Source organism: Brachypodium distachyon, chromosome 2 (assembly GCF_000005505.3).
Source record: "Brachypodium distachyon strain Bd21 chromosome 2, Brachypodium_distachyon_v3.0, whole genome shotgun sequence".
NCBI classification, from domain to species: Eukaryota; Viridiplantae; Streptophyta; class Magnoliopsida; order Poales; family Poaceae; genus Brachypodium; species Brachypodium distachyon.
In genome coordinates this window covers 35,089,185-35,114,568 of record NC_016132.3, presented here as the reverse complement: position 1 = coordinate 35,114,568, position 25,384 = coordinate 35,089,185, and the positions used below count along the sequence as shown (strand labels likewise).

At 53.0% G+C, this 25,384-nt stretch overlaps 1 protein-coding gene across 1 annotated transcript; it reads left to right on the top strand.

Moving 5' to 3' along the window:
* The first annotated feature begins 1,753 nt into the window (after window positions 1-1,753).
* LOC112271021 lies at window positions 1,754-4,088 on the top strand. Its single transcript, XM_024459900.1, has 6 exons — window positions 1,754-2,416; window positions 2,515-2,859; window positions 2,957-3,250; window positions 3,386-3,508; window positions 3,596-3,778; window positions 3,887-4,088. Exons 1-6 carry the CDS (start codon window positions 2,399-2,401, stop codon window positions 3,911-3,913), a joined length of 990 nt encoding a protein of 329 aa, XP_024315668.1. The 5' UTR covers window positions 1,754-2,398; the 3' UTR covers window positions 3,914-4,088.
* The last annotated feature ends 21,296 nt before the right edge of the window (window positions 4,089-25,384 follow it).

The window sequence follows — 25,384 nt, the reverse complement described above, 5'->3', positions numbered from 1 at the left end:
GCTCGCGGCAGCCTTAGCGGCGAGTTCGGGCGCTAAGCGCCCCTCCTCGGTCGTGGCGCACTTGTGCGCCAAAGCGTAGAGCTCCTGCGTCGTCCGGATCCGATGCGTGCTCAGCTTCTCCCGCATCTTGGGGTCGCAGACGTTGATGGCGAAGGTGTTTACGATGGCGGCAGCCTCCGCCTCCGGGATGGAGTACGAGAGGCTGGAGAAGTGGTTGACAAAGCTCTGCAGTGTCTCTCCTGGCATCTGCACCACGGTGTGCAGCTCCGCCATGGTTCCCGGGCGCTTGTAGCCGCCCTGGAACGCGCTCACGAACTGCTAAGCAGCCAAGTGGCTATGGACCCGGCGGGCAGGTTGAGCAGCCACGTTCTTGCTGATCCTTTGAGGACCATCGGGAACCAGTTAGCCCTGACCTTGTCGTCAGCGCCGATGGCGTGCATCCCCAACGTGTAGGTCAGGATGAAATTCTTCGGGTTCACAGTCCCGTCGTACGTCCCAAGCGCCGGTGCTCGGAACTTGCGGAGCCATGTTACCCAGCGCAGCTCGCGGGTGAACGCGGTGCAGCCGTCCTCGGCGCCCATAGAAGCATCCTCCTGCTCCTCCGGGAGCGGGCGCTCTGCCTCGCGCCGGCGCCGGCGCTCCAGGCACTGGCGGAGATCCTCCAGTTTGCCGGCGTCCCCGCCTCCTTGCCCTCCTTGCAAGGGGGGGGGGGGTTCTCCCTACCCCGAGGCGCGGGGTGCATCTCCGTGCCCCGGGTTCTACCCACGGCCTGAGCAAGCTAGGGGCGCCCTAGCCCTGCGGCTGCTGGGCGGTGAGTGCGAGGAGCGCGTCCAACTCTGCACTCCACGCCTTGTGTGCCGGCGTGCCTTGCTGTGGCTCGTACCGCACCATGACTCGCGCGGCAATGATTGCTTCCGCCGGGGTTTGGTCTGAGGGCAGTCGATTCTCTGACCGGCTGCCATCCGCCCTGTCCCCCGGCGCACCCGGGTGAGTAGGGTGTGATCCCGACGGCATCGCTCGCGACGCGGTGTGTTCATGGCGCAGCTGCCGCTGCGCGTCTCCGGCCCACGAGTGAACTCGCTGGCTGGCGCGGGCGGCATCATGGCCGCTCATGCGACTGGCTCCGGCACTGGGAGCCGCCGGCCCCCTCAGCCGGTTGTCCGCCGACGGCCGAGGAGGTGGGGGTGGCAGCTGCGACTGCAACGCCCGAGAGGGCTCAGGGTTCTCCTGAGCCCGCGACGCGGATTGCGCGTCGTGCGACCGCCTGTGCGCCGCTAGGGCGTCATGCGGGTCGATCCGAGAGTCACCAGCCCGCTTGGGAGGCATGGCGACTGGCTCTGTTGTCGGGGTAGACGAGGCCGATGCTGCTGCAAGCGACGGCGCTGGCGGTCACCGACGAGCTCTCCTCACGCGCCCCTACCTAGCGCGCCAGATGTCGTAGCACGGGGCTCAGACACCGGGGATGCGTGAGCACCCCCTTTTAGGTTCGGCAGTGGGCGACGGGGATCGCTCCGACGATCGCCAGTGAGGCCAATGTCAAGCGCTGGGACACGACGAACACGGGATCATATTTACCCAGGTTCGGGCCACCCTGAGGTGTAAAACTCTATGTCCTGCTTCTGAGTTTGCTATTAACTGATGAGCAAGGGTTTTCAAGTTGCCGGGGGGAGTCCCCGGGCGTTCTCCCTTGTTCTGCTAAGGGCTACTTGCTATTTCTTGCTAAAACTAGTAGGAAACCGAACCGAACCCTTTGACCGTTGGTGGGGGTCTCCTTTTATACCGAAGGGGATGCCACAGGTGCCACGGTGCATGGGTGACAAATGGCGAGAAAAGAACTCGGGCAGCTTGCCGTCGCTGCGCTGGCTTTCATGCAGGATGGGTAGCCCTGCAAATAGGGTCCTACGTGCCTCGGATTTACACCGGGCCAGTCACTGTAGGCTGACTGGATGGGGAATCCCCTTTCTGTCGGTGCATGTAATGCTTGAGTGTGCTTCACTCCTTGTCTTGGCAAACCCTGTGCACGGGGGGGCCGCCGAGCGGCCACGTGGTGTTGCTGTCCTGCCCACTCGGTCCCACTCCTGTAACGGGCGCCTGCGCCCGGGAACGCACTTCCCGGCAAGTAACCTTCCCGGGAAGCGCCCGTGCGGGATTTCTCTTGCTGCCCTCCAGGGCAACCCCCGCAGCCCGGATAGCCCTGCTGTGCTGGTGACTTGCCGGGCAGCTCGCGGGGTGCTGCCCGGGATGCGATCCTCCCGGCGAGCAAGCGAGGTGGCCCACGCGTCATGCAGCGGTGGTACCCCGGGTGCCACTGGTGCGACATGAAGAAAATGGTGATGAGCCAGGTCCTCTGGAACTTTGGAAGTGTACTCATAACAAGGGAGGAAAATGGTCAAATGAGATGGCTGAGCGAGTTTATGTGAGTGCTAATTTCATCATATCATTGATTCCATGTTACAAGTTATCTTCTTCCACAACATGACCTAAATGACCTCATGCAATGTTTGTTTTCCTAAGAGTAATGCATTGAAAAGGGTGGAGGGAGAATCAGAAACCCTGAAACTTACAGTTGGTGAGGAAGAAATTATTTTCCAGAATGTATACAAGGAAACAACAGGAACCAAACCAACCAAGGTACTTGGTTGTGGATACTTGGCGACGTATCCAAGTAAAACCCAAGTGCTTCAAGAAAAATTTGATCGACAAGCACGCGAGGTTGAACATTTAAAAGAACGGCTTGCAAAGGAAGCTGCTGACCGGGAAGCATCAAGGGAAGAACTCAAAAACTCCCTTAGAGAAGAACTGACAAAAGAGTCCAATGCTATAATGGCTAAGAACATGGAATTGGCTCTTGTACAGAAGGTAATTTACGCAAGGTTATTTATGTTATGTTCACTTCTGATTAAATTTTATATGTATGACTTCTGGTCACTTACCTGCACTTCTTATACACATGTAGAATACACCTACAACCATCAATTTAACAGCAGCTGCAACTACGGGCAATGATGCAAACAAAAATGTACCTGCGGCCGATGAGGATAGAAACGATCTTGCGGCCAATGGGAATACAAATGTACCTGCGGCCGATGAGATCACAAGTGAGACTGCGGCCAATGGGAATACAAATGTACCTGCGGCCGATGAGATCACAAGTGAGACTGCGGCCAATGGGAATACAAATGAGTCTGCGGCCAAGAAGAATACAATTGATGCTACAACAACACCACATACAGCAGACACGTTGCAAAAGGTAATGAAATTGAACATTTTTTGGAGTCATAGTGGATTTGTGCATTTGAATACAGCGAACATAGTTGCAACAACATTATAATGCCATAATCAGTGAACAAGCATTAATACCTGCCTCTTTTTTGTAATTGGATAGACTGCCCCTACAACCATCGATGCAGCAGAACCTCCAGATAGGAGCACTGAGGAGACCACTGAGGATGCACCACCACCTACGAATGAAGCACGACCACCGCAGACATCAGAAAAACTGCAAGAGGTAATGAAAATGAAAAATTATTCCAAGCATCGTGTAATTGTGCATTTCAATAGACCTAACATTGTTGGAACAACCTGTAAATGCCAGACACTGCCATTGAACATTGCGGGCAAAAAAAATCGCAATGGCAAATTTGCGAAATGTTCCAAGGGTCTGTTCAAGGGGGATGGTAAGGATGGTGCTAATGTGGCACCTAACGCATATATTAGTTCACAACAGCTGTTTCAACATGCTAAAACGCGATCAGCATTAACGAAGATGAAAAAACAGGTAAGAACTGTTACATGGTGGTAAAACTTTGCAATAAGACTCAAGTATAATTTTGTTGCTGACTCATTGCGAGTCAAACTATATGTTGATAAATTCTCTCTTCAACAGGAAGATGTATCTCGAATGAGGCCATAAGACTCAAGATTGCTCAGCACCTGAAGGCATGCCATGTTTTTTAATCTTGATGATCTGCCGTGACATTCTTAGTTTCATAGATTGAGTTAGGATATTTTAAAGAGACTCGATATTTACAAGTAATGTTTCAGTATGGATGTGCTCTTCTATTATTGTACGGTTTTGTAATAGTGAATTATGGGTTGTTTTGGCGACGTAATATATATGTTTTTGCACCACTTTCTTTTGACCTATAAATTATGTTGCATTAACCACACGTGCGTGTGGCAACGTTACATTTTTGTTGCCATATCCTATGGCGATGAAACATATTTCATTGTGAGAGCCTGCTCGCATGTTGTCACGTCTCAAATATTTGGGTGCCATATCCTATCGCCATGAAATATATTTCCTTGCGAGAGCCTGCTGGCATGTAGCCACCTCTCAAATATTTGGTTGCCACATCCTCTAGCAATGAAATATATTTCCTTGCACGAGCCTGCTGGCATGTAGCCACGTCTCTAATATTTGGGTGCCATATCCTATCGAGATGAAATATATTTCCTTGCGAGAGCCTGCTCGCATGTAGCTACATCTCACATATTTGGTTGTGAGATCCTATGGCGATGAAATTTATTACCTTGCCAGACCCTGCTCGCATGTAGCTAGGCCTCACATATTTGGTTGCCATATCCTCTCACGATGAAATTTAGTTCCTTGCGAGACCATGCTGGCATGTAGCTACGTATCAAATTTTTGGATGCCATATCCTTTCGCGATGAATTTGGTTTCCTTGCAATACCCCGCTGGTTTGTAGCTACGTCTCAAATATTTGGCTGCCATATCCTATCGCGATGAAATTTATTTCCTTGCGAGACCCTGCTGGCATGTAGCCACTACAAGAAAAATAGCCTGTAAAGACATTATTTTTGGTTCGTAGAGACACTATAATTGTTTCTACATAACTTTAGACACACTTGGTACAATGCCACAAAATTGCCATTACAAACAGTGTCGCTATGTGTGATGAGACACTAATAAAACGTCTCTATTGTTTTAGACATTGCATAGAGACACTATACCGTCTCTACGTTCAATACGACATTTCGTAAAGACATTCCATTGTGTCTCTATACTTTTTAGACATTTCATAGAGACACTATATTGTCTCTACATTCAATGCGACATTTTGTAAAGACATTAAATTGTGTCTCTATACTCATGTGTTAGAAAATATACATTGAAAAAATCATGTTGAAACCAATCCTCAAACTCAAGACCTTAAGGAAAACTACACACTCACCTAACCATCTCAATCTGATACCAATTCTTGCTTATACTTCTAATGAAATTATTATGAGTAGTCTGCTACCTGTCTCAAACTTGCTAAGAATGTCTCTACACAACATAAAATGTGTCTCAAATAGTGTCTCTAACCATACCGTAAGGTCATTTCATCAAGTATCTCAAAACCATGTCTCTACATGAGTCTTGTGACAATCTATTAAATGTCTCAAAAAATGTCTCTGCACCATAATGTCTCAACTAGTGTCTTTATATTTAAGACAATATCCATAGCGCCTCATAGACTGCCTCTACATGAAACTCTGTCTCAAAATTGTCTCTAGGTAGAGACAAAAAGTATATTGCCTCAATGAAAATGTCTCTACAAGACATTTGTGTTGTAGTGAGCTACGTCTCAAATATTTTGTTGCCATATCCTATCACGATGAAATATAGTTCGTTGCCAGACCGTGCTGGCATGTAGCTACACCTCACATATTTGGTTGCCATATTCTCTCGCAATGAAATTAATGTCCTTGCCAGACCCATATGGCATGTAGCTACGTCTCAAATACTGTGTTGCCATATCTTATCGCGATGAAATTAATGTCATTGCCAGACCCAGCTCGCGAGACTCAAATATTGTGTTGCCATATCCTATCGCGAGGAAATATACTTCCTTGCCAATAAGCATGCTCGGCGTGAAACCCCTATTTCAAGACCAATTATGGTTGCTTCCACCCCCTATTTCAACACCGCCGTGGTTGCGTTAGGGCGTATGTTGTCGCCTCGCCGAACAAAACAGAGTTGCGATAACCTATCTCCACGCAATCTTTACCTGCGCCTCCCAGCCCTCGTGTTTTGTTGCGAGCGCTAACTATCGCAACAAACATGGGCCTATAGCAACGAGTTTTCACCGTGGCCCCACGCGAGAAAATTAGTAGTGTGGCCTTCATATGGATTTGGGTTTAGCTGTGCTTTTGACCATCAATCTTTTCTGGAGGCACAGATTTTTTAGTAGACCAATGCAAGGATAATCTCAACTTTCTCGGTGCTGAGGTTGAGTTCGTAATTGACCCAGAGGAGGCCCATGTGCTGGCAGTGGCAGGTGCTCTATACAGGGTTGTCTTTTTTTTTCTCTTTTTTTCTTTCTTGTAACAATTTTGGTTTTGAAGATCACTTTGCTCCCTTTTTGGTTACTGTATATCGACTGATTTCAGAGGCCAATATGTTTACTGAGGTTATACACAGATTTAGTCCCAAGATTATATGTCTAATATTTTTCAACTCTTTTAATTTTGAGAGGAGGAAGAAAAATTTCTATTTTAATTGTTCTAAACCCAAAATTAGTTTTATTTTTCTTCGAAAAGGAGGAGATGCTCTCGGGCATATGGGTTGATGCACAAAACCAAAACCCATCCAAAACCAAAAATTGATGCTTTTCTTCTATGCATTCTCTTCTAAAAAGATCAGGGAGATATTCAAGAAAAAGTGGTTATTGATAAAAACACCCGAATCTGGACCTTACGACCGGACTTGGATCCCCTGACTTAAAGTCAGTGACTTTATGGTCACTGACAGGTGGGGTCGGGTCCACATGTAAGTGACTGTGAAGTCATTAAGTCAGAGGATCCCTCTCGCTTACGACCATATTGTGATCAAGTCACCTAATATATTCTACTACTGTCAAAGTTAAAATTGTCCCAACACTGAACTGAAAGCAGAAATGCAACAAGGGTAAAAAATAATCGAGCGCGCGTTATGTACCCTACAGGTACCACATCTTGCTGCTCCATCGCCAAGAGATGTCATCGGGGATTCTGAGATGAAACAAGGATGGATAGGAAAGATGCATCACCTGGAAAAACCTGCTCCCCGGAGATGTCATCAGGCTTTCAACACGTCTCGATCAGACTATCAAATTAAATGTGATGACTAAACCTTGAATATATTCCGACAATTAATGCTAGTGACATCTCTTTACCCTAGTTACGACGTATCGATCAATGCTATAAGAAAAGTATGTACAGGAAAGACGCTGATTTCAGATTGGATTATGACAAAGGTAATTAAAACCAATCCAGATTTGTTCATTTAATTAATAACCACTTTTTCTTTAAGATCTGCAACCGTTTTAAGAAGAACCAAAGCAAAGCTCTACGCAAGAGTCCATTAGGAACAATCCGCGAGGCTTATAATCACCTAACTTAACGAATTAACGCGAAAACATATCAGTTGGAAAAGAGATAGCAGGCAGTATATTACAACGGAAACTTCATGAAGCTTTCATGAAACACGTTACAATTAATATCGCCAATAACAGAGAAAAGATTATATAGGATTCAATTGGCTTTCTGGCACTAGAAGTTCTAGAAGGTTCTAGAACATAGAGAATGGGAATGTAGAGTTCAGGGAGGACTGAGATCCAAATTCTGTTTCAAGAAACAAACGTTAACTTGATACAATCCTAAAGCAGTATAGGTAGAGTTCTTCTTGGCTTCCGGTCTTGCAGCATCCTGCTCTCGACTTGCCTCTCGTGGACCATACAACCCATGACAGGAGCAACTCGCGTCAGTGCAACAATGCAATGTAGAATGTAGAAACGTGCGGCAGAGTTTCCAGATGCATGCTTGATATCATAGTAGCAGATGAGCTACATAATTACCACACAGGGAAGCTACACAGTACTTGGCCTTGGCATCCCGACACCTCTCAAGCCCACACGAGGGACGTGTTCTAGTTGGGATAACCTGAAGACTTTGTGAACTTCACAATGGTTAAGGCCTCAATTCTACGTACATACTTTAACCGTGGTTGCAATGAACCCCTATAAAATAGCATTCAACGGTATCTCGACCATCCGTAGGAATCGCATGGTGTAGCTAGAATTAACATATGCATTTACATGGCTCAAGTTGGTAGACAATTGCTCGTGTGGGAATGGAAGGTGTCGATCGGGAATTCATATGCATTGGCTATGTTATTAGTTCCCGCAGGTTGGGAAGGTAAGATTGTGGTTTCCGCAGTTCAAGCTTTTAAACCAGCACAAAGCAGCTCCTGTATTGTGCAGGTTTGGACTGTTGTGCACCATGGCGTGCACTCTGCCGATGCAAGCTTTCAAGGCACCTTTTAAAGACTCCCACAATTCAAAAGATGTTTGGGAGTTAAAGCAAAGAACGAGAAGAAACCTTGGTCTGTAAATGTCCACTCTGGATGCATATGGATTGTGTATAAGAACTGAACACAAGTGTCTGAATAAAATGAATGGTTTGGTAGCTTTAAAAGCAACTATTACATGATTTTGATAAGTGTGTGGCTTATGCGGTGAGATGTGAAAATCTGGACATGGATGACATCTTACATGATTTTGCTGGAGTTAGGGGAAGCCTCCCTTGCAGATATCTTGGGCTCCCCTTGGGATTCAGGAAACCAAAGAGAATTGAAGTTCAACCTTTGATTTATAAGATCGCAAGCAGGCTCAAGAATTGGAAAGGCCGGTTGCTTTCAAGAGATGGCAGGCTTGTTCTCATTAACTCGGTGATCACATCTTCAGCGACTTATTTTCTCACCTCCTTCTCTGCTAGCAAATGGGCAGTTAAAAGGATCGACAAGCTTCGACGGAATTTCCTGTGGAGTGGAGATGACGAAGCACATGGGGGCAAATGTATGGTTAATTGGCAAACAATCTGTGCACCAAAGAAATATAGTGGCCTGGGAATAAAAAACCTGGACTGCTTTAGTAGAGCACTGCGTCTTAGATGGCCCTGGTTTGAATGGATGCCGGCTGATCGACCTTGGAAAGGCACAACCATCCCTTGCGATCAGTCTGATATGGCTTTGTTCCGGGTATGTTGTTCGATCAAAATTGGCAATGGTAAAAAGGAAAAATTCTGGACGGATCGATGGCTGGATGGGGAGGCTCCTGGAGAATTTGCGCCCGGTCTGTTCAAGCTTGCCAGAAGAAAGAACCTCACTGTTAGTCAGGCAATGGACAAGAGGAAAATGGATGATGGGGCTGCAGAGAATAAACACTGAAGATCTAATCGAGACTTTTGTCAAATTATGGGACAAATTGCAGGCTGTTCACCTCACAAATCTGCCAGATTCTACTCATGGAATATGTCGAAGGACCTGGTATACTCTGCAAAATCTGCGTATGAGGCCCAATTCATAACCAGAATTCCTCAACCTCATCTGAAGGAGGTATGGAGAGCTAGAGTTGAAGGAAAAATAAGGTTCTTCTTGTGGCTGTTGCTCCGGAACCGGCTGTGGACGGCAGATAGATTGAGATTTAGGGGCTGGCCTCATCAGGATGCTTGCTCCCTCTGCAATCAGAGAATCGAATCGGCGAAACACTTGTTTGTTGACTGCATTTTCGCCAAAGAAGTCTGGCAGCTCATTGGCACAAACAGCACAAGAATCTCTGAGGCGGCGGCGGCGGCGGCAGCAGCGACAGTCAAGAAATGGTGGTTCAGGATAAGACAAGCACAACAGCGAGACAGTGAGACAAAGAAAGAAATAACTCTCGCATGCTACGTTGTTTGGAACATTTGGAAAGAACGCAATAGAAGGATTTTCGAAAGAAAAAGCAAATCAACGCAGGTTCTGGTTTCCATGATCAGAGAAGATGTGGCTCAGTTCGAGAATGCTTTTGGGAGATAGATAGATTTTTGTACAGCTGAGCTGCTCCTTGGCAGCTTAGAATTTTTATTTTTTGTAATTCTGTAAACAATTCCCCCTTCTTAATGCAATGACAGAACACCTGTCTTTTCCGTAAAAAAAAAAGCAACTATTAAAATGTGTACACTTGTTGAATATATTGATTTATGTGTCGGAGGAGAATTGGTGCAGGAGTAGATGTATGGGGAGAGTTTTCAACTGTGGTAGTGTTTATTTTATCTAAGCTTCCTGATCCTCGCCATTGGACCAATACTGGCATCATCAACGGCCATAAGAAGAGCTCTCTTTACCTTTGAGAAATAAGCCATATCGAGTGAATCTAAGAACTGTAAATGTATCCAGAGACTTCTTAGCGGTTTTGGGCATGGAAGGCATCAGGCAACAAAAACGGGATACCGCAGGACCTGGTGCGCTCTCTATGATGAGTGCCGAGAGACTCACGCTAACCATGTCTCTACTATCGTCACTTACTCTAGACTTGTTTAGTAGAGCTTGTGAAATCGGGAACAAGTGTTCTTTGAAAGTATACCGTCGTACCAGTGGCCCACGGGGTCCCACTGATACGGGACGCATGGGTCGCCAGTAACGAAGCCCCGTCAGGAAGGCCACCCGGGAAGCGGCGAGTCCGGGAAGCCTGCCTCGAGGAGACGTCCTTTGGCGAAGTTAAAGTTAACGGCCGAGTACAAGATGCTCCCCGGAACCCCGGTCTCAGGAAGCCGAAGGAACGCCTCCCGGCAATTTGCAGGTGCGCTAGCCGGGAGGGTGCACCCCAGCAACCCGCGCCCGGGCATGCAGGGGGGACCCGCAGAACAATGAAAACAGGACAAGACGGTGGGCGCAGTGCATTTAATGCACCGACAGGAGTCTTATCAGCAGGCATAGTCTTGCTTAGCAAGGCTAGGGCGACTACCCTGAGAACCATTTTTTCTACCGTGTACAGTGGACTGGGCGCCAGCGCCGGCATGGATGAGCAAAAGTGTATTCCATGTGACTGTGACACGCGTCTAGGCAACGTGTCACGCTACATGCATTGGCACATGTGGTATCCCCTTGTCTATAAAAGAAGGACCAATGTCACCGGTCAAAGGGTTCCAACTCGAGTGATTAGAACAAAGCACAGGGTTCACCTAAGTAGCCAACCCGGGAACTCTCTGGGTGATCTGTACGCACCCAAACTTGTGAATACAACTCAAAGCAGGACATAGGGTATTACACCCCCGGGTGGTCCGAACCTGAATAAAACTTTTGTGTCTACACCTCGTGTCTATCGCCATGCCGGCGATCGCCGAACCAAAAAGGGGTGCTCGGCATCCCCAGTGCCGGAGACCATGCTCCGCCATCTGGTGTGCCAGGTAGGGGGCGTGAAGAAAGCTTCGGTTGACCGTCGGCGTCATCGTCGTCAACGCCGGCTTCTTCGCCTACGACATCTTCAACGACTAGCTCGCCATGCCACCCAAGAAGGTAGACGAGCCCCGGGTCGACTTGCGCGACACTCTCTCCATGCACACTCGGTCCCATGACGCTGCGCGCTCGTCACAAGGACAAGGGGACTAGGGGTCCCCTCCACGGCAACAGCAGCAGTCGCAGCTGCCACCTCCATCTCCTTGGCCATTGGCAGACAACCGGCCGAGGGGGCCTGCGGCTCCCAGTGCCGGTCAGCGAGTCCACTCACAGGCCGAAGATGCGCAGCGGCAGCTACGCCATGAGCACAGCGCGTCGCGTGCGATGCCGACGGAGTCTCGCCCCACTCACCCGAGGGCACCGAGTGACAGGGCGGAGGGCAGCCTGTCGGAGAATCGGCAGCTTCCCGCCCAGACCCCGGCGGAAGCCATCATAGCCGCGCGTGTCATGGTGCGCTACGAGCCACCGCAAGGCACGCCGGCACATGAAGCAAGGAGTGCGGAGCTAGACGAGCTCCTTGCACTCGCCGCCCAGCAGCCGCAAGGCGAGGGCGCCCCGGCTGGTTTAGGCCGGGGGCAGAAACCGGGACGCGGAGACGCGCCCCGCATCTCAGGACACGGAGAACACCCTCCCCCGTCGGGAGGGAAAGGAGGCGAAGATCCCGTGGGGTCCTCGGATTCGTCACCGACCGTTACACGGGGTGACGCGCGAGGCGTCCTGAACGCCCGCCAGCAAGAAGACCTCCGCCAGCGCTTGGAGCGCCGGCGCCGGCATGAAGCAGAACGCCCGCGCCCAGAGGAGCAGGAAGATGCTCCCATGGGCGCCGAGGACGGCTGCGCCGCGTTCACTCGCGAGCTGCACTAGGTGACGTGGCCCCGCAAGTTCCGAGCGCCGATGCTCGGGACATACGACGGGACAGTGAACCCCAAGGATTTTCTCCTGACCTACACGTTGGGCATGCACGCCATTGGCGCCGACCACAAGGTCAGAGCCAACTGGTTCCCTATGGTACTCAAAGGATCAGCGAGGACTTGGTTGCTCAACCTTCCCGCCGGGTCCATAGCCTCCTGGGCTGACCTTCGCGAGCAGTTCGTGAACGCGTTCCAGGGCGGCTACAAGCGCCCGGGAACCATGGCGGAACTGTACACGGTCGTGCAGAAACCGGGGAAGACGTTGCGAGACTTCACCAACAGGTTCTCCAAACTCTCCTACTCCATCCCTGAGGCGGAAGCGGCCGCCATCATCAACACGTACGCCATCAACGTCCGGGACCCGAAGATGCATGAGAAGCTCAACACGCACCGGATCCGGACCACAAGGGATCTCTACGCTCTCCCACACAAGTGCGCGATGGCCGAGGAAGGGCGCTTGGCGCCCGAGCTTGCCACCAAAGCAGCAGCAAACCCACCAGAGGGCTCCGCGAAGAAGAGCTCCCGGAAACGCGGTGGGAAGCAAGTGCTTGCCGCGGAGCCGGGCACTCCCTAGAGGCCCACCAAGAAGGCGGCGTCGGCGGGAGCATCGGGTAGCAAGCCGGCAGCGGCCACGCGCTGCCCCATCCACACCAACGCCACCCACGATACACAGGACTGCCGCACTCTCCAAACCATCAAGGAGAAGCGCGAGCAGCGCCCCGAGGAGCGCCGCGCTGTCGGGGCTTGCTTCAACTGCGAGTACATCGGGCACCTCTTCCGGGACTGCCCGAACAACCCCCGCGGCAGAGCAGGCAGGGGCGCAGCCGGCGGCGACAAAGGAGAACCCGCGGGGGGTCGCGACCAGGCCCGCGGCGGCAAGGACCGGCGTCCCCGGGGACGCGACATGCCTCGCGCTGAGCAGCATGAGGATGTCTACAGCGACGATGACGCTGACGAGCCCGGCTTCCAGGAGCCTCGCGACGTCGTCTGCATCCACGAGGGAGCGTATGCTCTCGCGTCTCACGCCGCCGTGAAATGGCTCACGCGTGAGGTCTGCGCCCTCCTCCCCAGCACGGAGGCGCAGCAACCATTGAGGTTGTCGCATGTGCCGATCACCTTCAACTCGGAGATCACCCCATCCGTCCCTTGGGTTCAGGGGTGCTCCCCCTCGTAGTGTCACCGATCATAAACAACGTGACGGTGACCAAGGTATTAGTGGACAGCGGGGCAAGCCTCAACCTGCTGTCCGCCAAGCTGGTGGAAAAGCTTCAGCTGCCCCTGGAGCAGATGAAGGCAACCGACCCATTCCGGGGAATCAACCCCGGAGTGGTGCAGCCCATGGGGCGAATCACGCTCCCGGTGACCTTCGGTTCCCGGGAAGCGTTCCGAACTGAGCACATCATTTTCTATGTGGCTCATACCCCGTTGCCATACAACGAGATCATTGGTCGGCCAGCGCTAATCAAGTTCATGGTGGCAACCCATTGCGCCTACAGCGTGATGAAGATGCCGTCAACATACGGCGTTCTCTCCATCAAGTGCGACCTGAAGGACGCTGCTTGGTGCGTGGGAGAGGTCGTGAAGACCTCCGCAGTGACAGATCCCTTGCACAGAAGAAGGCGCGAGCCGCTCCCGGGCAGGATGCCGGGGGCAGCTCCAGCTCCAGCCCACGCGTAAGCAAGGGCACAAAGCTGAAGGAGGAGGGCACCAAGGTCAAGAAGGTGCCCCTGCATGCCGGCAAAGAGGCACACACCGTCTCCATCGGTGCGAGCCTCAGCAAAAAATAGGAAAGCACCCTCGTCGCCTTCCTCCTGGAGAACTCTGACGTGTTCGCTTGGGAGCCGTCAGATCTTCCCGGAGTCCCAAGGGAGGTGATCGAGCATCGGCTGGCAGTGCGGCCGGACGCACGGCCCATCAAGCAGAAGATTCGTCGGCAAGCACAAGAACGCAAGGACTTCATCCAGCAGGAAGTGGAGAAGCTCAAGAACGCCAGGGCGATCTGGGAAGTGTTGTGTCGTAGCCCGGGGCTTAGACACCGGGGATGCAAGGCACCCCCTTTTTGGTTCGGCAGTGGGCGTTGGGGATCACTCCGGCGATCACCGGCGAGGCCAATGATGGGCGCTGCAATACACAAGTCGGTTTACCCAGGTTCCACTGCTAGGGATCGCTCCGGCGATCGCAGGCAAAGCCAATGACGGGCGGTGCAATACACAAGTCAGTTTACCCAGGTTCGGGCCACCCGGAGGTGTAAAACCCTACGTCCTGCTTCTGAGTGCTTATTAACCAAAGAACAGATGTTTACAAGGTTGCCGGGGGAGTCCCCGGGCGCTCTCTTCCCTTTTTGATAAGTGGCTACTTGCTACTTCTAGACTAGATCTCTAGGGATTGCAACCTCAGCTCTAGCCTAACCTCCCCCAAATCAGAACCCCCTGACCGGTGGCGCGGCTCCTCCTTTTATACTCAAGGGGATACCACAGGTGCCACAGTTCGCATGGGGGACGCGCCCTAGGACACGCGTCGAACAGGGACCCAAGGTAGCTGCCTTCGCTGCGCTGGCATGCATGCACGGTGAGACGCACTGTAGCTAGGGCCACACGTGCCCTAGATTCACCGCGGGCTACTCACCGCAAGCTACTCACTGCAGGTTGACTAGACGGGTAACCTCCTCCCTATCGAGCATTTAATCCTCAGCTTGTGCCACACTCCACGCTCTGACCAGCCCTGCGCAAAAGGAGCATGCTGGGCAGCCACGTGGCGTCGATACTCTGCTTGCTGGGCACCAGCCCTGTTGTAAACGCCTGCGCCAGGGAACACTCTCCTCGGCAGTGGGCTTCCCGGGGGGCGTCCTGACGGGGGTCTTCACGCTGTCTATCGGGGTAATCCCCGCAGCTCGGCTAGTCCTGGTCCACGGAAACCCCCATCCCAGGCTCCTGCCGGGCTGGTGCCTTCCCGGGCAGCTCGCACCGCGCTGCCCAGGGTGTCGTCCTTGCAGGAAGCAAGTGAGGCGACCCACGTGTTGAGCAACGGTGGTACCCCGGGTGCCACTGGTGCGACATGTTGTACCCCACTTGGTTAGCAAACCCTGTTGTAGTCCCTAAAGCTGGAAATAAATTGCGCATGTGTGTACATTTTACTGATCTTAACCATGTCCAAAAGACCCCTTCCCTGTACCCCGTATCGATCAAATAGTAGATTCTACAGCGGGTTGTGAGTCTTTGTGCTTTCTGGATGCCTTCTTCAGCTACCATCAGATCAAGATGGCAGTCGAAGATGAGGAGAAAACAGCGTTTATCACCTCGGTTGGCTGCTACTGTTACACGTGCATGCCTTTCGGGTTGAAGAACGCGGGCTTGACATTTCAGCGTGCCCTGCGCGAGTGTCTCCGCATCGAGGCCTACATGGACGATATCATCGACAAGTCGCAGCGTAGGGACTCGCTCGTCGGCGACCTGCAGGAGACGTTCGACAATCTCCGCAGGATCAAGCTCAAGCTTAACCCCGAGAAGTGCACGTTCGATGTGGACTCGGGACACTTGCTGGGCTTCTTGGTCTCTCACCGGGGAATCAAAGCCAACCCACAAAAGATCGAAGCGATTGAAAAGATGGAGGCACCCCGCAAGGTTAGAGACGTCCAGCGCCTCAACGGGTGCGTTGCGGCGCTTGGGCAATTCATCTCAAGGCTGGGCGAGGGAGCCCTGCCTTTCTTGAAGGTGATGAAGAAGAAGGTCCAATCAATTGGACTCCCGAGGCAAAAGCGGCGTTCCAGGACTTGAAGAGTACCTGAAGTCGCCGCCGGTCCTCGTCGCCCCCAAACCAGGCAAGCCGTTGCTGCTGTACCTAGCAGCAACAAACCAGGTAGTGAGCTCTATGCTCGTTACCGAGAGGGAAGAGCAAGTCCTGGGGGCGGGGACGTAAGGGTCGGGGGCTCCCGGCGAGCCGAAGGAACCCCCGGCTACCTCCTCTGCCCCTGGATCCGAGGGACAGCCCACACAGGCTGCCCCCTGCAAGCGGCTAGTGCAGCATCCTGTGTACTTCGTTAGCACGGTGCTGCACGATGCCCGGGTACGGTACCCACAGGTCTAGAAGCTTCTGCTTGGGATCCTGCTCGCTTCAAGGAAGCTGCGCCATTACTTTCAGGCACACAGCATCACGGTGGTGCCGGGGTTCTGCCTAGAGAGGGGCCTCACCAACCGTGAAGCCACCGGGAGGGTGGCCGAGTGGAGGATGGAGCTGGCGGAGTTCAGGCTGCATTTCGCCAACACCAAGAGCATCAAGAGCACCGCTCTCGCTGACTTCGTCACAGAGTGGACGTTAACAGGCATAGAGGAAGAAGAGCCGGAAGCGAGCCTTCCCGGCACATTGGACGAAGGGTACTGGGTCATGTACTTCGACGGCGCCTTCTGCTTGCAGGGTACTGGTGCCGGAGTGGTGATCGAGTCGCCCACTGGAGGCCAACTCAAGTTCATAATACAGCTTGACTTCGCCAACTCCACCAACAACACAGCAGAGTACGAGGGACTGCTTGCCGGCCTGCGCGCGGCGATTGCCCTCGACATCAAGCGCCTGGTTGTTCGCGGGGACTCTCAACTCGTGATCAACCAGGTAAATAAGGACTACGACTGCCCCAGATGGCAGCGTACATGGAGGAAGTGCGAAAATTGGAGTCCAAGTTCAAAGGGCTTCGATTTGAGCACATAAAGCGCAAGGACAACTTTGTTGCGGATGAACTGTCCAAATGGGCAGCGAAACGCGGCAAGGTGCCTCCTGGGGTGTTCGTGCAGAGGCAATCAAAGCCCTCTGTCGACCCCAAGACAGTTGCCGGGGAAGCCCCTCCGGCAACTCAGGATGACCCTGCGCCTGCAAGGGACTATGCCGCTAAGTTGGTGGCCTATACTAGCCGGGAGCCACCACCCTGGGGGGCGGGTATTATTCGCTACCTCAGGGACGGGAACCTCCCGGAGAAAGATGTTGCCGCGGAGCGAGTAGCCCAGCAAGCTAAGATGTAGGCCCTGGTGGACGGAGAACTCTACCGGAGGCGTCCTAACGGAGCCATGCTCCTCTGCGTGCCCCAGGAGGAAGGCCCCGCGTTGCTGGAAGATATACATCGAGGCACATGCTCACACCATGTGGCCTCCAAGGCATTAGCTGGGAAAGCGTTCCGGCACGGCTTCTACTGGCCGACAGCACTAGCTAATGCCGAACAATTAGTCAAGACCTGTGAAGCATGCCAGTTTCAGGCCAAGAAGAGCAACCAAGCAGCGCAAGCCCTGCAAGTCATCCCGTCCTCGTGGCCATTCGCGGTCTGGGGGCTGGACATCGTCAGCAAGCTGCCGAGAGCAGTTGGCGGCTACGAGTACCTACTCGTGGCCACCGACAAGTTCTCGAAGTGGATCGAGGTGGAGCCTATCCGAGCCGTCACGACGCAGGCGGCCATCAAGTTCTTCAAGGACATTGTGTGCCGGTTTGGTGTGCCTAACGGCATCATCACTGACAACGGCACGCAATCACTAGTGCGGTGTTCCAAGCTTACTGCGAGGACATGGGCACTAAGATTCACTTTGCCTCTGTTGCTCATCTGAGGAGCAATGGGCAAGTTGAGCGAGCCAACGCGGAGGTGCTGCGGGGCTCAAGACGAGAACCTTTGACAAGCTCAAAGGCCACGGGAAACACTGGGTTGAAGAACTCCAGCCCGTGTTGTGGTCACTGCGGACCACACCGAGTCGGGCGATGGGTCAGACTCCATTTGCCCTTGTCTACGGGGCAGAAGCTGTGCTGCCCCTCGAGCTCAAGTATGTGTCACCTCGGGTACGCGCGTACGGCGACAAGAGCCAGCACACGCAGAGGATTGATGACCTTACCTTCGTCGAGGAGATTCGATGCCGGGCTGCTATACGAGCTGCAAGCTACCAGCAGGGACTCCGTTGTTATCACGACAGGAGAGTCCGTCCCCGGGGGCTCGAGGTTGGAGACCTCGTCCTACACCGAATACAAGGAACGAAGGTCGGGAACAAGTTGACTCCAATCTGGGAAGGCCCTTTCCGGGTAGTGCAGGTGACCAGACCGGAGGCTGTCCGGCTGGAAACCGAAGAAGGCTTGCCAGTGCCTAATAGTTGGAACAAGCACTTACGCAAGTTCTACCCGTGAAACGGTGGCCCCTTACCCATGGGTGACGCTGCGGCAGCATACCTCTTTAAGCTAGTGTAGCCGGGCATGGCCCGATTGTAATCCGCTAGCACAAAGTTGAATAAAGATAAGTGTTGCTTTGATGAATATTCTGCCTTGCTATTTATGAATGCTTATCTCTCCTGCTCTAGGTGCACAGAATTGCCCCCTCATCCTTGGCTGTGAGCAGGGGGCTGCCGGAACCCCGAAAACCAAGCTCGATGCCGGGACGACCCGGAACGAGGCCCAGCAGTTGCCGGACCTGTCCGCAACGTGCTACGTGCCAGTGAGGCACCATGGAAATGTAAAGATGCTCACAACTAGGTTTGAGGTCGACTCTTCTGTGCCTGGGGGCTGGGAGACAGGAGGTTATCGGCTGTCCAGTTTATACTGTTTTTCGTGCATTTCGAAAAAAAATTGCTATGTACCTTGGGCACTGCAGGAATCTGACATGCAGGGTAGAGATAAGGCGAAGGCACACTGTGACGCTCGTGGGATGGTCACGGGTGTCATCGTCTTGCGAGTAAGTTGTACATGTATGGCAATTACTTCGAGGCTTGATGCAGGAAACTGAGACAGGGCCAGTGCCTCCTGAAGCGATCTTCCCCTTACTAGGGTTCGATCTCTGTGCTTACTGTGCTAGTCCCTGGATCGACTCACTAGCACACACAGTTTCATGATGAAGTACACAGAAACAAAGGTCAAAAGTACTTTATTACATCGCATCATCCAGAATTTAAATAGTACTTACAACCTCGCATGACCTCTGGGGCCAGCATAAAAACAATACTGTTTCAACATCATAAAACAATGTTTCAAAATACTGCAGCGGAAATGGGTAGAACATAAGGGCCACACTACTCCAAGGTGAGAGCATGTTGGAATGTAAGCACATGACCCATGACAAAATGACGAACCTCACTCATCGTCGGATCCACCTGCATTGTTAATTGCAGCCACTACGTGGTCAATACATTTGAATGTATTGGCAAGCTCACTAGAGTTATAAAAGACCTACGAAGTACATGTATAGTTTGGCTAAGTGGGGTTTGGCTATTTTGCATAAAAGCATCATTATTCAAATCCTATCATTTTTAGACAATTAGTTTTGAATTCTATTGGACACGGGGTAGAAACACCCATTCTCCAATTAACCTAGGCACATTGAGTAGAAACATCAATGCTCCTACCCAGTTCAATCCATTCGTTTTATTATGAAATTGGAATGAGTGAGACTTTCCTTACAGCTCCAATATCTAGTTGCTCATAATTGTCCACACTCTCGAGAGGTGGTACACTTTACCCACAAGAAATCGACGTGTTAATCCCTTGCTGTCCTCAGGGTAGAGTAGCAACGGCATCGACTACAGGAATTTTCAGAACATAATCCCCCAGACCATCTGAGGGACGCGCCCCCACCTACACTGCTACATACCGATGTCACAGCCATCCTGGCAGAGCCCATAATACCATGTGGTTGTACTGGAAGCTACTAAACAGGAAACTAGTCCGGTCTCTGGTTACCCCGGGTGGCATTCCTCGGTTGCAACGCAGGCGCTCCCATAAAAATGGCGAGACGACTCATAGAAATGGACCTGACGCCGCATACATCTCCACTTCCTCAAAGCAGCCCACCCAGGACGGTTCATTGAATTACTTGTTTTGCCATACACTAGGAAAACCATATTTGTAATTCAATAGTATCACATTGTAAATACCGCCCTCGTATATTATCATAGCCTAGCAGTTTACTACTACGTTGGCGATTGGTGGTGAGGAAATGGCAAGGGTATCCTATACTACTAGGAGAATCATAGCATAGCATAGATACAATAATAATCCTAACAATGCAACTAATAAAATCTAGTGCATAATAAAATAATGAGATAATGATCAAAGTGAACTTGCCTTGATAATAGTTGTTATTCAAACACTCTTCACAGTGACACAGTTTGCTCTCCGGGAAACTATACAATCAACCAAACATACACATACATAAACACACCATACAAGCAAAAGAATATGTATGTCATGATGCAATGCAAAACATGTGACATGAGTTTGGTTTATTTTATTTGGGTGATCTGCTGATCCAATGCCTTGAGAATTAAACACATGTAATTAGGGTTGTAAACAAAAAGCAAGATTTAGGATTTAAACCCTAAAATGAGGTTTTACTTGCATCTGCAAAATATATTAATTCAAAATATTTATTTCTCTGTCCCATTGGACAAACGACAATAAAACAAAATTTTGGGCACTGGTTCCATTTAAAAAGGACTTCTAAATAAATAGTTATGATATAAATGGCATAAAACCCTAATCTGTAATTTGAATGTGATTCAAATATTCAAAATTGAATTTGGACAGTGCCAAAAGATTCTTCACCTCCCAAGGATTCCAAAAAGGTGTAGAACATTAAATTTGGCCAAACAGATTTAAAGTTATGACCATTTGAAGTTACAGGGGCCTATCTGCAAAAGTGACTTTTAATTAATCCGGGGGATTAAAATTAGCTTTTTATTTTATTAAAAATATATGCCACGTGGCGCGTTCCTATTCGTCGGTACCGGTTCGGTTTAAGTGAAATAAAAAGAGATCTAATCTACACCGTTGGAGATGGATGGACGGACGAGATTGATCGGGTAGCTCACCGGCGAGGTTAGGGTTTCGGCGGGCGGCGCGGCGTGGGGGTGCTCCGGCGTCGGGGCACGACGGGGAAGTGACGGGCGAGGGCGGCGCGGCACGGCGGAGACGGGGCCGCGGTCGGCGGGGGCTCGGGCGGGCGGCAGGCGGGGTGCTCCGATGAGGCTCGAGACGCGAGGAGTTCACGGGGAGACGCGGCGCGGCACGGCGGAGACGGGGGCGCGGTCGGGGATGGTCGGGGACGGCGGGGTCGGCGCCTAGGATGAAGACGGGCGGGCGGCGCGGGCGGACTCCGGCGAGAAATCAGGGCGGCCTGGCGGTGCGATTGGATGGGGAAACAAGGGGGAAAGAGAGAGGGGGTCGCGGGGATTATAAAGACGTGCTCGGGGCAGCAAAAGGAAGGTCGGAGGAGGAGATTGCGGCGGCGAGCGAGCGGGAACGGCGGCCGAGAATCGCGGCGGCGGCGCGGGGTTTCCTTCCGGGGAAGAAGCCCCTGACAGGTGGGCCCCACCTGTCAGCGGGTGCGGGCGCGCGCGGGCGGCCGGGCTGGCGGGGCCGGTCGGGCGCGGTCGGACTGGGCCGGTTCGGCCCAAAGTGGCCGGGCCGGTCCGGTTCACCCCTTTTTTTTTCTTTTAGGCCTTTTCTTTTTCTGTTTTTCTCATTTCTTTGATATCTTTTGGGTTTGAACTCCAAATTGGTTCAAATAAATTCCAGAAAATTTGTAAAATCATGTTCTACCAAGATACAACTTTTGGAAGTAGTTTCTCTTCAAAATAAAATATATAAAAATACATTTGCCCTATAAATGCCTTTAGGGCCATATATCTATTTAAATAAAATACTTTTTCAACTCCAAATAATTAACCAAAAATTATGGGATAGCTCATATGTGCATTAAACCCCTTTTATTTTAGAAACCTTAATGGTTTGAAGATCGAAAGCTCAAATAGGTGTAAACAAAATCTTTTAAAGTCTTTTGTGATTCAAATTTGAATTCAAACATGCAATTGTCGCATGATGCTTATGGATGCAATGCATATGAATGGTTTTGAATTTTTGGGATGTTACACCTCCACGCAGCGACTGGTGGTCCCGGGCGTGTGGAGGCAAGAGCAGCGCTTTGGCTAGTTAAGGAAACCAGGCAAGTGCAACACCAGCAACGGGAAAGAAGGCAAGAGATGTCGCAGAGAGGCGATGGTGGTGCATCCCTCTGCGCTTGTCGTTGAGGGTGTTCCCACCATCACGGGCCTGCCACATCTCTTACGAAACGACACCAGAAATGGCGATGAGACAAGCGAGAGGCATCGTAGAGACGTGGTGGTGGTGCATGCCTCCGCGGCTCCGAAGGTGCTGCAGGAGGGTGCACTGCCACCGCGTCCTTGCCACGGCTCTCAACAAGGTGCAACAAGTCCAAAAAGAACGGGAAGCTAAGTATCTAATTTTGGGTCATTGGTTTTTCCCTTCAGTAACACTGGTTTGCTGGGGTGAGCTCGGTCCCTGTGTTGCCGGAGCGTAGGAAGGACGCTTGCGGGGTGAGGACGCCCCCCACACGTGGCTCGCGGGTCCGTCCCGGAGGCGTGCGTGCTGGGGTAGTTAACCCGCAGGCGGAGTGACTAGCCGCTGTTGTTTGGTCCTAGGTCGGCACCGCGGTTCCGTCCCAGGTCCCTAGTCTGGCCAAGCACGTAGTTGGCAAGTCCCCGGGTACGCAAGGTTAAAACACGAGAAGGACAGAGCCCCTCCCCGGCAAGCTAGTCTTAGGCAAAGAAGCAAGTAAAAATAGCATCGGATATATATTGAAGCTTGAGCAAAACGAGTTAATGAGTAACACTGATAATGACAAGGGAAAGCTAACATAAAAAAAAGTTCTAAGGCGCCACGCGCCACATGCAAGAAAATAAAAAAAGAGAAGGAAGGAAACTATGCGGGAGGTGCTCCCGGGGCGGCTGCGTCGGTGTCAGGGGCATCCTCAACATCGGGGGCTTCTTCAGCAACCTCCTCATCAGCGGCTTCGTCTTTGTCAACCTTGCCCTGCATCCGCGCCACCATCTCATCCACGACGCCCTACACCGCCTCTCGGTGGGTCTTGGCTTCTTCCTCGTCCGACCAGGCGTCGAAGACCGACTCGAACGGGAAGTCGGGGTGGGCGGAGTGGACCCGGTGAGAATCTGCCCAGTGACCTGCTCGGCCGCAAGGCCGACTTGCCGGTCCCTGAAGGCCGTGACACAGCTCTGTAGGCCGCTCCGCCGGCCGACGAAGTCTACGAAGAACGAAGTGAAGCTCCCTATGTCTGCCCCATTGAAGGAAGCCACAGTGATGTCGAACCCCTGCAGCGCCTCCACCGCCGAGTCGGCCAGCTTCTTCAGCCTGGACACCTCCCCTGTCCTGCGGGCCCGCAGCTTGATGCACGCATAGCGAGCCTCCTGGGCCTGCGGCTTGTGCTCGCGGCACTCGGACTTCAGCCTACCGATCTCCGACGCCTTCTTGGTGTTGTCGTCAATCAGCCAGAGTTCCTGCCGCACCATGTCGAGCTCGCCCTGAAGGGACGAGCTGGCATCTTGGGCGGCCTTGAAAGAGCTGCCTCGCAACCTCGCGCTCCCGGGAGCGAGCCTGGTCCTGCAGTTCCTTCTCCCGGCGCGCTGAGGCTTCGGCTGCTGTTGCGGCCACCGTCTCCAGCTCTCCGACCTTGCGGCGGAGGCGCTGGATCTTCAGGGAGTAGCCGGACAGTAAGTCTGTCTTCTCCCGGAGACGCCCTTGGAACGAGTCCAGAGCCGCCTAGTGCTCCTTCTCGCTCTTGGCGTGCGTGGCCTTTACCAGCTCGAGCTCCCGTTGGTGCTCTTGCTGGAGATCCCACAATTGTTGGAGGATATGCGCCTCCGGCACACCTTGCACAGCAGGCATTGCCCCGGCTTGCCGCGCCTGCTGGAGCTCCTCCCGGAGCCGCTGCAGCTCGGTGCGCTGCTCCTCCGCCTCCCGTCGCGCTGCGCCCAGTTCTGCCACTACGCGGGCTTGGTGTTGTTGCGCGTCGTTGAAGAAATCTACGAACATCCGCTGCTGCTGCTGGATGTTGTCAATCACTTGGTGTCCCTGCTGGAACACGTTGGGGTCGAAGGTGATCCGACCCCAAGTCCGCCAGGCGAGCTCCCTGCTCCCGGGCTGAAGGCGGCTCCGGCGGAGGAGGAGGACCCTGTCGCGACCATCTGCCCCTGCCTGGCCGAGCCCCGCTGCTCCCTACTCGTCCGAAGGGGCGAGCTGGGGGCTCGGGGGCTTCTCCAGGGCACCACCGCCCACCCCGGCTGGAGGAGGCTGCTCTGTGTTACTCGCCTCAGACGGCGCCCCCTGCGTGGCGTCACCTGTGGCAGCAGTCACGGCCCCGGCAGGTGCCGTGACCGATTGCTGAAGAGCTCCGACCGAGGCAACCTCCGCCGGAGCATCGTCGTCGACCTCGCCAGTGAGGTCGATTGCTCGCACCTCTGTAGGCGCGGGCGCAGCCAGAACCCCTCCGGCAGCTGCACGAACAGCACCTACGTCAAGCCTGGGGATTGGCACGAATAGGTAAAGGAAGTGTTCGAACTTGCACGTACCTGCCCTCGGGCCGGTGCCCTGCGAGCTCAAATCGGGGACCCATGGGTCCCCAGCGGCCGTTGCCGCCGTCACAACCGCTGCGTCAGCAGCGTCTTGGTCGCCGACGCCCGATGCCGGGCGAGGCTTCTTGGTTGGGGCTGCCGGCGACGCGCTGGTCTACCCCCTCTTCCTCGATAAATTGGAAAACGCAAAAATAGATTAGTCAAGCACAAAATAATTTCGTGAAATCAAATCTATTCTGGACGACATTGGACTTACCCCGCCGGCTTCAGCTTGAGCACCCTGTCCGCCAGGATGCTCCTCGCCGGAGGGCCGCTTCGCGCGGGGGGAGCTGTCGGAGTCGCCGGGGTGGTCGGGGTGGCTGCTGCAGCCGCACCACCGCCACCGGAGGCCCCAGCCCCCACATCGCCGTGAGGCTCCTGGAGCTGCGGGCTGGCCTCCCGCCTGCCCGCCCGCTCCGCCGCGGACCGCCTCACCAGGGGGACGTCATTTTCCTCGTCGTCCTCCTCTGGCATGACTTCGCTGGCTGCCGGGGGAACGTCGTCGTCGCTGAGGTCTCCCCCGACACCCAGCGAAGAGTCGTCGGAGTCCGAGCCCTCTACCTTGGCAGAGGCCTGGCCTTGGCCCCCTTTCCCCGAGTCAGCAGCCGGCTCCTTGCCCTTCTGGGGCCTGGACTGCGGGGGGGAGGGTTGCGCCGAGGGGTCCTCCATGATCCCTCACTCGTCGCAGAGTGGGAGATCCCGGGCTCCCGGGTTCGGGAGCCCGCATGGAGCGGGTGCGCTCCAAGCGGGAGCAACCGGGAAGGTTCGTCCTCGCTGGTGATACC

Bases quoted from the DNA above. Each gene is read 5' to 3' on its own strand.
- LOC112271021 (XM_024459900.1), top strand. The intron at 3,251-3,385 runs GTAATGAAATTG...GTAATTGGATAG, and splicing joins CAGCAGACACGTTGCAAAAG to ACTGCCCCTACAACCATCGA. The intron at 3,779-3,886 runs GTAAGAACTGTT...TCTCTTCAACAG, and splicing joins TAACGAAGATGAAAAAACAG to GAAGATGTATCTCGAATGAG.